The sequence below is a fragment of the Cryptomeria japonica genome, chromosome 10 (assembly GCF_030272615.1).
Source record: "Cryptomeria japonica chromosome 10, Sugi_1.0, whole genome shotgun sequence".
Taxonomy (NCBI): domain Eukaryota; kingdom Viridiplantae; phylum Streptophyta; class Pinopsida; order Cupressales; family Cupressaceae; genus Cryptomeria; species Cryptomeria japonica.
In genome coordinates this window covers 428454667-428466710 of record NC_081414.1, presented here as the reverse complement: position 1 = coordinate 428466710, position 12044 = coordinate 428454667, and the positions used below count along the sequence as shown (strand labels likewise).

General features: G+C 34.3%; 1 protein-coding gene across 4 annotated transcripts in view; it reads right to left on the bottom strand.

Annotated features, from left to right (window-relative positions):
- Positions 1-8522: 8522 nt before the first annotated feature.
- The window catches only part of LOC131075709 (uncharacterized), a 101356-nt gene continuing 97834 nt past the window's right edge, over positions 8523-12044 (bottom strand). For all 4 annotated transcript variants that reach the window (XM_058012584.2, XM_058012588.2, XM_058012598.2 and 1 more), the window contains exon 5: positions 8523-11708. In XM_058012584.2, coding sequence (XP_057868567.1) covers positions 8935-11708 — 2774 coding nt within the window. In that variant the 3' untranslated portion in view covers positions 8523-8934. The remainder of the gene's footprint in view (positions 11709-12044) is intronic.

Here is a 12044-nt window from a genome sequence, read left to right as displayed (position 1 = left end):
GGATTTATCTCATGCATGTGCATGCTCACTATTCTCAGGACCATAAGTGTAAAGAGACCTGCAAGATCAACAAAAGTGAGGTGGAACTCAAGGCTTAGAAGAATCACTCACATCACCATCTACTGGAGGCCTAGCATATTGCATAAGGGTTTGAGTGAGTGAGCTAATGGAGTCTAAAGTTTCGACCACAACACTCTTCTTCACAACAGAAGGAATAATGACATGCTCCACCATAGGTCTGGCCAAGGTTCTTGATGTGAGGTTTGGGTCACATTGTGCCCCCACTCTATCATGTGAGGAACCCCCACCTCTACCCTAGAAATCTAGATAATCAATATAGTTTAAGATCTTGTTGAGGACAAACTCACAATAGAATTTTCTCAAAAAGTCTTAGGGTGCCTCATGATTATTGCATGGAAGTTGATCAAAAACCATCCACCACCTATCCCAAAAATTATTCTTAATCACTTCATAGTGGCATCAATGGATAAGGAACCTCCTACATCCAAGGTGTAAAGGTTGATTCATTTGGGGGTTTGTGAAAAGTGCACACAAGTCAAATTCGTTAATTTTGTTTTTCTTCACACCCTCATATGATAGTTTGTTGGCATAAAATTGTCTTTGTTCTTCCTTTTTTATTGAACCAAAAATTCATTTTCCCACTCACTGATTCTATACGACATACGATAGATTGCAAAGAATTATCAAGGCTTGTCCTATAAAAGTTTGTTCCAGTGAGATCTTTTCACCTTGTGATCAATTCCTCAAGCTTTTTTTCATTATTTTCTATTTTCCTAATATGTTTTCTTGTGTACCTATGGGATGTCTAGGGATTGTAGGATTGATTGAGTGTTTTCAATATTTTCTTGTGGAATCTCAATTCCTGACAACTAAAATAAATTTAAATTAAGAAACCTAGTTTAATCTACAACTTAATAAAAAATTGACACTAAGAAATTAGAAATACATACCTCTTTGATCTCTTCATTAGTGTGGAGACATTTTGGTGAAGAATGGACAACTGCAAGGGAAAAAAATAGCTTCTTCCTTTGGCGAGCATAGGTTAGAGGAGCAAAAAATCATCCAAATCCCAAGTTTGTAGCAAAATGAAGAAAAAAATGGTGGTTGCAAGTTTTAAACTTGTGTTTTTTTTTAATTTTGGCGTGTGCCAAATATGGCCCGCTCCAAATGAGCATTTTTTTTTTAAATGAAGTGTGGCACCCTTTTGGTACCACAACTTTGTGCATTCACCCAGGGATCCACTATTTGGGGTCAATATGTTCATCAAATAAATCATGTATATCAAGTATGATTGTATTGAATTGACCTCTTGCCCCAAAAGTAGTGGAACTATGAGCATAATGGAAGAAGAGCACATAAGATGAACAACAAAAAGTATTTTTCAGTCAACAACAAAGAGACCAAAAAGAGAGATCTCAATGCTTCCCATTGTCCCCAATTAGACAACACAAAAGCACATTTACCACAATAGAATATTTATGACATAACATGAATATGACATATAGAAGAAGTGAGATACAAATAGAGGAATGTGACAACAGTTTTGGTCCCTACATTGCCTTACGCCAATGAAGCAACAGGAGTCATCCAAAGAGAGCTTAACATAGCACAAAGACACATCAAGCATCACATTACAAGGGAAATGTATCACATGAAAGCAAACAACACAAAAGAGTCTACTAAACAAGTGAAGCTAGTCTAGAAAATCATCCCCCTCCCAATATTTCTTAACATCATTTAGAGATGGTAGACAAGATGCAAGAGGATCCACAAAAAGCATGGTAGAAGGATCTATCACAAGTTCCAAACAAGGACCATGCTCTAATGATGAATCACTATGTCTCTCACTAGGAGATAGGATTAAAGATTTTGAAAATATTGAAGATAGCTTATGATTAATCTCAATAACCTCATACATATCATCAAAATTGTTAGTATACTCATTATCATCATTAACATCATAATCCAAATTAATCATAATAGGATCTCTAATGCACGAAGGAGATGAAGAAGAACAATCATTTTTCATAGATAATTTTAACTTTTGGCATGGTTAGTTAAGATAAAACTCCTCCCTAGGGTCAAACGAAGGTTGGGAAAATGGGACCAAGTCAACATTTGGCAACTTAGGGGAGAAAACACTTTGGAAAGCAATCTTGTAGGCCTTGGCATGTTATTTTCATCAATGTTCTCTCACATTATGATTTCTCTTGTTACAAATCAAAGCCTGGGAAGTTTAGGGATTAATCAACATAGGCTTATGTTCTTCCTTTGTATGAGGAATTAAAGAAACCTCACTAGGTTGAGAGATACAGGATGTTGGGTGCTTTTCTCTTTGACCTTTTTAAGGTGTAGGAGGTGGGACCACAACATATATAAGAGTAATAGGAGGGGTAGGAAGAAGTCCGGGTTTGGGATGCGGAGGAGGAATTTCCATATCCATGGGTGAAGAATCCTTAGGCTTACTCAACTTCGATATCCTTTCGGGTTTGAATTTTTTATAAGATAAGAAAATGATATCTTCTTAGGGTTGCAAAGGTTCAGGTTTCCTGGGCTAAAACCAATCAAGGGTGAAGTTTCCACATCTTGATAAGGGTTGGTGAAGGCTATGACTAATTGTTATAGTACACCCATTGTGCAATAACTTTAAACACTTACGGATGGTGGAAGGTATAACTTTCATGGAATTGAGCCAAGGGTGTCCCAACTTCACACGAAATCGGTCTAAGGTAGGGATAATGGCAAAGGTAACATATAAACACTTAGTACCAACCTCTAAAAGAAGGGTGATGGAGCCAATGGTGGGGCAAGTGAAACCATCACGCACCTTAATCATAACATCAGATTTATCATATGTATATTGATACAATTGTTGTGTATACAGATGTTCTTCAATGATAACGTTCACTATACATATTGGATCAATGAGCACTCCTCATGAGAGATTTATTTAATCTTTGCAATAATGTATAATGGTCTGTCGGTGCATCAATAATCTCTCTTGGGTCAAAGGTTATGCAAGGGTCATGGTTTATATTGATCAATGAGATTCACAACATTGTTGGCTTTAGTAGACATATCACTAGTAGTCGTGAAGTTTGGGTTATTAGGCTCAACAACATTTGGTAGAATGAGAAGGAAAAGGATTGGTAAAGATTTACAAATTTTGATTAGAAGGTGTCAGAAATTTATTTCCTTTATCACTCACACCCTTCATAGCTATAGTGTTAGAATCAATAAGATCTTGAATCACATGCTTCAATTTGTAACACTTCTCAGTATCATGATTGACCTAACAATGGCATTGAAAAAAGGATTTAGGATCAATGGAAGCTAGCAAAGGCTTACAAGTGTCTATGGGTTTTGACGGGAGAAAGCTTCATCATATATGGCACTTTTGAACCAAAAGGGTATCTATTTTTTTATGAATTTTGAACTATTTCCATGGAGTTTGGGGATTTTTGTTGGTTTTGATGAAAATGTGAAAATGGGAATAAGTTGAAATTTTGGCAAATTATGACGAATTGTAATGTGGAAGTAAATGTATATATTGTAAAATATGAATCTGGGTCCATTTCGATTGTGTCATATGTAGTTATTGAGAATTGATAAAATTACATTTGTGATGTGAAATTTTGTGAAAAAAATGTATTGTTTGATTTTAATTCTACGTTTGTTGGAGTAAGTGATGAGTCTAGGGTGTAGGTATTAGATTCAGTTATGGGAGTGGCTTCCAATGAGGGCCATGGCACAAAGTGGATGCCAAGATACCTTATTGGGAAGTTGTGATTAAAAAGTGAAAACTAAATAAGACTTGGGTAATGAATTAACTAAAGATAAAATATGCCCCTCCCACACCTAGAGTGTTTATATATGCTTGGAATGACTCAAGAAGACCTAGTCATCCATCGGACATCAATCTGGTATGGTCGAGTCTCCTTGTCTCTTGGAGATGACTACTCGGTTTTATTTGAGCCATACCTTCATGCTATGTGATGGAATTCCCTCTATTGACCTCTAATATCTAACCCCTATGTAGCTTGAGTCGCACTTGAGAGTTGTAGTATTCATTTCCACATTGGTGTTTACTTTATTTTATTTCTATTTGTGTATTTTTTGTGATTGGTGTGAGTGCAAGCCTTTCTCTCCTTGTGTGTTGTGTGATTATCTCCTAGCACGGTGGGGTGGGTCTACGAGTTCCACATGGTCAAGTGGTGCAGTGGGCACTTTGGGGATTGGGGGTTTGAGATCAAATGCGAAAATGGATTCATCTTCTCTTTACTTTATGTATTATAGTTAGTTAAATTCAAATGCAAAATTTAATATTTTCATATTGGACCTCTCTTTGAGATGACATGTAACTGAACAAAATGATAGTGGATATAATCATGGTTACTTGACTCAGTGTTGAAGCCAAGCACAAGAGTAGTAATAGATTTCATGCTTATGCAAACATGATAAAAAATTGTAGGAATATTTCATTTGGGGCTTAAAATGAACCTATCTTTTTGTTCTTGTGTGTTTGGGCGACCTGCTACTATATTTGGGTGGCCCTGTGTGCCCAAACTACCTAGGAATAGCCAAAATTTTGCCTAAGTATGTTTTGGGGGCCTTGTAACCAAAGGGGCAGCCCTACAACATATTGAGGTGGCCCTTTTGACACAGAGGTGGCCCTATGCCTTTTTTGGGTGGCCATGTTCCCCATACAAAAACTAGAGTAAATATTATGCACCTCAAGTAGATGGGGGTATTTATAGTCCATTGATGTGGTTAAATAATTTTTTACACCTAACAGTTAGCCCATGCCAATCGTTTTCACCTTTTCTTCTTCCTAATACCTACTGAACTGTCACTTTCCTAAAACGAGAGTATGCCTTATGTTTTAAGGGTGGTTTGAAATTGAAAGTCTTCTACATGTGCAATATTGTATAGTGACATGATGGCATGTGATGTCCTTTGCACATTATTGCTCTAAGGTGATGTTTAAAGTCATCTTTGAGTGCACTATTATGATGATGTTGTGATAAAATCTTATCTTAATGTTTGAAAAAAGGTATTCCATGTTTCTTAGCTAATGTCTTGTGGGTTACATGGCAGAGCATTACATAATACACACAATCAAACAAATCGATGTGAACATCTCTAAAAATAATGTTGTTGGCTAAAAATGTTTCCTACATGCTCACATACAAATCAAGCAGATCCAACATTACATATTTAAAGCACAACTTAATAAATAACCAATACATGCATACATTCACATAGGTCACATACATCTTGAATAATCATATCATATAAGTCATGTCTCAATAATGCACCTGATTGTAATAAAATTAGGATAATATTAAAGATGCCTGATTTTATCATATTTGATCAACAAGTTAGTAAGATAGAAACATTGAAATTAAACTAAGATCTCATCATAATAATCAAAGTATTGAAATTAAATGGACCATAATAAAAAAATTAATTTGTAATAACCATGTTAGTATATAATATGATCATAAAACAATTAACATATAAACCAATACAAATCATGTAAGAAAAATAAGGACACAAATATCTATGGGATCATATGATATTATGATTTGAATTTAACTCATTTTAAATCTATAAATGAAAAAAAAATTACTCATGGACTTTGTAAATTCAATCTTATTCATGTTTTTTATTAAAGAAAGCAACAAAACAAGGATGTTGGCCCTTTGTACAACAACTCATAGGTGGCAAAAGAAAAGCAACAAAACAAAGGTGTTAACCCAAAACAAGACAAGGTTGAACGGACCAAGAACAGCAAACCAAAAGTTTACTATATAAGTCTGCCAAACCAGCAACAACTCGAAACCCAACTCAAGAGTGGGGTGACACACCCTGAAATAGAGGAGTTTGCGGGGGAGGGGGGAGGACTTCCCCTTCCCCCTACGACAAATAACCATCCAGACAATACTACTATTAGGGACATCAAAAGAAGAATCAAGCAGGGGGGTCCTCGAAAGGGTCCAGTCTGCAAAAGCAGCAAACTACTACAGAACAACATCTGATGTAGATTCACCAATAGTGGAGCAATGTTGTAGAATAGGAGTAGCAAGAGTAGGCGCCTCAGTGACAGAGGAGGCCACATCAGTAGTAGCGAGGGGAATAGTAGAAGCTTCAGCAGCAATAAGAGGCACAACCTCATCCCAAGAGGAGTCATCATCCTCTTGAGAGGAGTCAGATTAGTTTACAATTTTTTTGAATTTTTTAATATTAAAAAATTTTACCAAGTTTTTCTTGAATCCTAAATTGAGTCAAATTTTAGAATTGCAAGTTCATATTTGTGAACGATAGATTTTTTTAAAACATTCCTAAAAATAAGGCTAATATCAACCTTGTAGTAATTCATCTTTCTTTAATAATCACAACAATTAAATCAACAACAAACACTTTTCAAGCCTAACTAATCATGTAACACGTGTATCAAAATCAAGATCAAGGTCATAGATATCACAAGAAATACAATAAGGTTAGACATTACAACAAACTTTTACATGTGATCAAAAAATGAATATTAGATTTGATCACAAGAGGAGGTTGATTACTTTATTGAAAGTAAGCTCCAAAATAAAATATGCAATTACAAGAAGATAGATAATTGGGGAAATAATCTTCAATAATTGCAACTAATAGATGCTCCATAGAATAGATAAGTTGGAAGATAACAGAATATTAAAAGCATGCAAAATCACTTTTAATGAATATAAAGCTCACAAAGTTATTTCCAATTCTTTTAATGAATATAAAGCTCACAAAGTTATTTCCAATAGTAAATGGATTGAAGGAATGAAATTTATACATATATAAGAGATATCACTTTTTATTAAAGGAATGAAATTTATAAATATATAAGAAATATTTTATTAATATATTTATCTTCAAAGGAATATAGGTAAAGTAGATATCATATTTGTTCATTAATCTATTTATAAAATTATTATATTGTTTATTGTAATTAATACTAAATTATTATTAAAATATGATTATATTATGATGTTTGAATATATTTCTTTATTTATATATATATTTCCATTAAACTCTTTATAAAAGTCTCGAAGTTTTTAGTACCAAATTATTATTATTATATTATTATATTTCTATTAAATTCTTAACCAAAGCAACAAAAAATCTGTTTAGACTACATTATTATTATATTATCATATTATTATCATATCATTATATTATTATTATATTAACTCCCACTCACTCTAAGTTTAACTTGCTTTTCATACATTTAAGTGTCAAATTAACTGTTATTGACAATGTTTTTGCATTCATATGTGAATATAATACGCCTTCAGCATAACAAGATATTTATAATTTTTTCTACTAAAAACATACATGTTAATTACATGTTTCCTACAAATTTAAAATTATAAAAATTAGAAGTTTAACTATAATTCAATTTTTTTGGTAGTCTATTTACATCATTCTTGTATTGCAAATTAATATACAAAAATAGAAAATCAATTGTAAGAATTGAAATTAAAGTATACTTATTAATTCAGAGATTTAATGATCTTTGCTTTGCATGTGGATAAAGTCCTCTATCTTAGGATAGATTACTTCTAATGAGATAATAAAAAGACATTGATGCAATTAAAATACTGTATGGTGAGTTAAAAAACCATTAAACATGTATGCTTTTAATATTAAAGTATTCTTCTTATCCTTTTCTTTCTGTTCCTAATCGATTAGGAATTATGATCTAAAATATTAATACAGAAAATCACATACACAATTATGATAGAAACACTCTATCATATAGAAAGAATGTGTGAAGGATACTAGATGCTAGCTAACATGTGAAAAGGAGTTGGCCTGCTGTAAGCATTCTACTTGAGTGGCATTGCTGTCATATAGCATAGAGCATCCTCAATCTTTGTGCAGACAGCCTATCCCTTAATAATCATCATCTTCTTCTCAATAATAGATTGGAGATGGATAAGGGTATTTAATTGCAATGGTGTCTATGAAAAAAAATCTGAGTCATCCTTGTACATGGATCGTTCAAGACTGATAATTTAACTTATAAAACCATTACTCCAATAAACTTTTAATGTAAAACAAATTCTAAAGAAATGAAAGCATTAGAAAAGAGAACATTGTGAAGTGCATAAATATCATTCTTAAACTTGAATTTCTACATGTACATAAATGAAAAAACTGAATCTAAGACTTACTGTTAATAATAAATTTATGCCAAATCTTTAGAAACCCAACAAAGTTCAAATTATAAATTCTGGGTTGATTATTTTATAACTTCTCCATGCTACAAGTTTTGATCACTTTCGCATACATAGAACTCGTGTCTCTAAGGCAATTACTTCCAAACATCACATATGATTTGGTAATTAGCTTGTTGAAATTTTAACCATCACCGAATCTATAAATTACTCGGACTAAAAATAAACCAATGGAAGTCCAAAAAAACGGCTTACGAAAGGCACGCTAATAGCCAGAAAAGCTATAAAAGGTCTCCTCAAATAAAAAAGCAAGCCCCCTTAATCTTAGTTTACAAAACATTCATAGATTATATTTCTACTAGAAGAAAGAATTTAGTAGCAGCTATAGAAGCAGGTAATGTGGGACTATTAGTTTGTCACAGAAAAAGACCTTAAAAGTGAATGAAAGGGTATAACATTTGTTTGAGATTTTGATGTTATAAATTTCTCCAAATGATTGTCTCACCTACTTTCAATATTGGACACAGAAACTAAAAAATACTGAATGCTAAGGTGTGTACACCATTGTTTTCCTCCATTGTATCTACAGTATAAATATACGTTTTTCTTCGTCACACTGAAAAGAAAAACCATTTGATTTGACTCTATGGACCTCTTGTGTGGGACCAAGTTCCAACACAGGCAAATTGAATAGTCAACACTGAAATGAAGTAACTTCCTCCTCTTCTACATATTGCCAACTAGACTCTGAATCTGTGCTTGAACTTTCCATCTCACAGCAAAATGTATCCTGACCAAAGTCATGTTGGCATTCTGAAATGCAACCAAGCTCCTGACTGAGACATTTAGCATCTGCACTATCTCTAGAAAGATTGCTGCAATTTTGGTTCTGCATTCCAATGATATCCTTTTTGTCTAAGTCTAGTTTTGGCATTGAAGAGGAGCCAGCAGACGACATTTGATTATGGCCATCCATTATAAAGTCATTGCCAATTTCACTTGCTATACCAGAATATTCAGCAGTAAAAGTATCGTTAAGATCACCGTATGGATTGGATATTGGTTGAACAAAATTTATTGATTGGCTGTCAATTGAAACATCAGGTACTGAAATCAAACTGAATGATTCTGATCGAGACAGGATACTTGGATTTCTGATTAGTGTACTTTCTTGGGAGGAAGATTCTGTTGCAGGAACAATGCATGGAAACTCCTCCCTGCCAAATGTCATATAAGTTTTTAGTCCTAAATGTGAATTGGAAAAATATTCAGTACCATAAGCAGAGCTTACAATATCATGAATGTCTTCTGATGCAAGCATACATGATGCCTGTTTCTCAAAATAGTTGGACATCACTACAGTTTGAGAGTTTTCCATTTCACCCCCTGAAGCTTCCCTGTGATAAAGAACAGCAATGCGTTCTTGAACTTCATCTGTGTTTGGATATACATTCTGGCTGGCAAGTCCTCCACCCTGTATGGCTTGGCTATTATCTTGATTAGACTTATAACTTTCTGTATTCAAATCATTGCTAACATTCTCCTCTACATGAGAACAGTTACATGAACCAGACTCTTGAAAATTGGCCTCGCCAAATTGCTTGCAAGAATCTCTTACTGTTATATTTGAATAATGACTGCACTCTTGTAGAACTTTGAATCTGCAAAGAATTTTTTCCCTTTCCATTGTATCTTGATTGCACATAATCAAATTCCTGCTTCTATCAGATTCTCCATGACATTCCTGTGAAGAAAACATAATGGCTGCCTGTTTCCATACTTCATTGTGTTCTTGAGGTATAACATTCCTTAGACAATTCATGTTTTTGTTTGTCACAGGACTCTCAGAAACGTTTTGATGAGAAAGTATTGTTGTTTGGTCTGTGACATTTAATTTTGGGTATAAATTATTTTTTATAGAACATTCAGAGCTTGCTTTGCCACTGGTCTCAGAAGTTACACTTTCTCTCTGAATTTTCTCCCGAGAAAGCAGCAGACTTGCTCGTTCCTGAAAGGTCCCTTCCCCTTGTCTAGCCCGGTAAAGGACTTGATTAGACTTGCAACTTTCCGGATTCAGATCATCAGCTATAATCTCCTCTAGATGAAGAGAGTTGTTCAATGAGACAGAAACATCAGAATTGGCCTCCCCAACTTGCTTCCCGGAATCTCTTCCCATCATATCTGATTGTTTATATTCTTCTAAAACTTTAAATCTTCTATTAATATCTTCTATTTCAGGATTTACCTCCTGTATATCATTGTCAAAATAATATCCATTTCTGCTTATTTCAGATATTCCAAGACTTTGTTCACAAGAAAACAAACTAGCTGCCCGTTCCCAATAGCTATCTTCACAATGTACTTGCGATGTAACATTGATTAGAGAATTCAAGTTTGTCTTTGTTTGAGACTCCTCACAATCTTTTCTGAAAGAAGGTAGCATTGCAGCCTGTTCCATGGTACTGCTTTCTGGATTCAAATCATCCTCCACAGGACATATATAGCTTGTTTTTTCCTTAAGACCTTCCTCACGAGAAATCAGAACAGCTGCTCGTTCCCGAAAGGTCCTTTCATCATATGCTTTAGAAATGATATCTGTTGGAGAGATCAAACTTGTATTCATATCAGGTTCCTTATGATCTTTTCCCTGGTACATTGCAGCCTGGTCCGTTACATTTCTTTCTGGATTCAAATCATCCTCCACAGGACATAGAGAGCTTGTTTTTTCCTTGATCTTATAATTTTCCCTAAGACCACCATCACAAGAAATCAAAACAGCTGCTCTTTCCCAGAAGGCCCTTTCATCATATGCTTTAGAAACGGTATCTGTTGGAAGGATCAAGCTTGTATTCATATCAAGTTCCTTATGATCTTTTCCCCGGTACATTGCAGCCTGGTCCATGACATTTCTTTGTGGATTCAAATCATCCTCCACATGATATATAGAGCTTGTTTTTTCCTCGATCTTATAAATTTCCCTAAGACCTTCCTCACGAGAAATCAGAACAGCTGCTCTTTCCCAGAAGGCCCTTTCATCATATGCTTTAGAAACGATATCTGTTGGAGGGACCAAGCTTGTATTCATATCAGTTTCCTTATGATCTTTTCCCTGGTACATTGCTGCCTGGTCCATGACATTTCTTTCTGGATTCAAATCATCCTCCACAGAACATATAGAGCTTGTTTTTTCCTCAACGTTATAAGTTTCTGTGAGACCTTCCTCACGAAAAATCAGAACAGATGCTCTCTCCCAAAAGGCCCTTTCATCATATGCTTTAGAAACAATATCTGTTGGAGAGATCAAGCTTGTAATCATATCAGGTTCCTTGTGATATTTTCCCTGATAAATTGCAGAATGGTCCATAACATTTTCTTTTTTATTCGAATTTTCCTCAAGACAAGTTTCCAAGCCTGTCCTCTCTCTGATCTTGCATGTTCCTCCTCCTATAACATCTAGAACATGTGCATCTGTTACAGTAATGTGAAGAGGACAGATGGTAAGAGTTACTTAAACAAGATACATGGTGACATATTTCTAAGTTTCAAAGTTAGAAGGGAAAGAAATATACACAATAAATGCAATCAAGGCCAACGGTGTGGCAAAGTGAAATTTTGACACTAATAGAGATTAAAGGATATTCAAAATACTACGCCATTATAAGGAAAGAATTTATTTTTATCTTATAAATTTTATTTAAGAGATGTTACAGCTCTAAGGAAATTAAAAACAAAATGGTCGAGTTCTTTTTCACCTTATCAAATGATAGTTCACACATTTTTGTGTGGTTCAACATAGAAATCAAC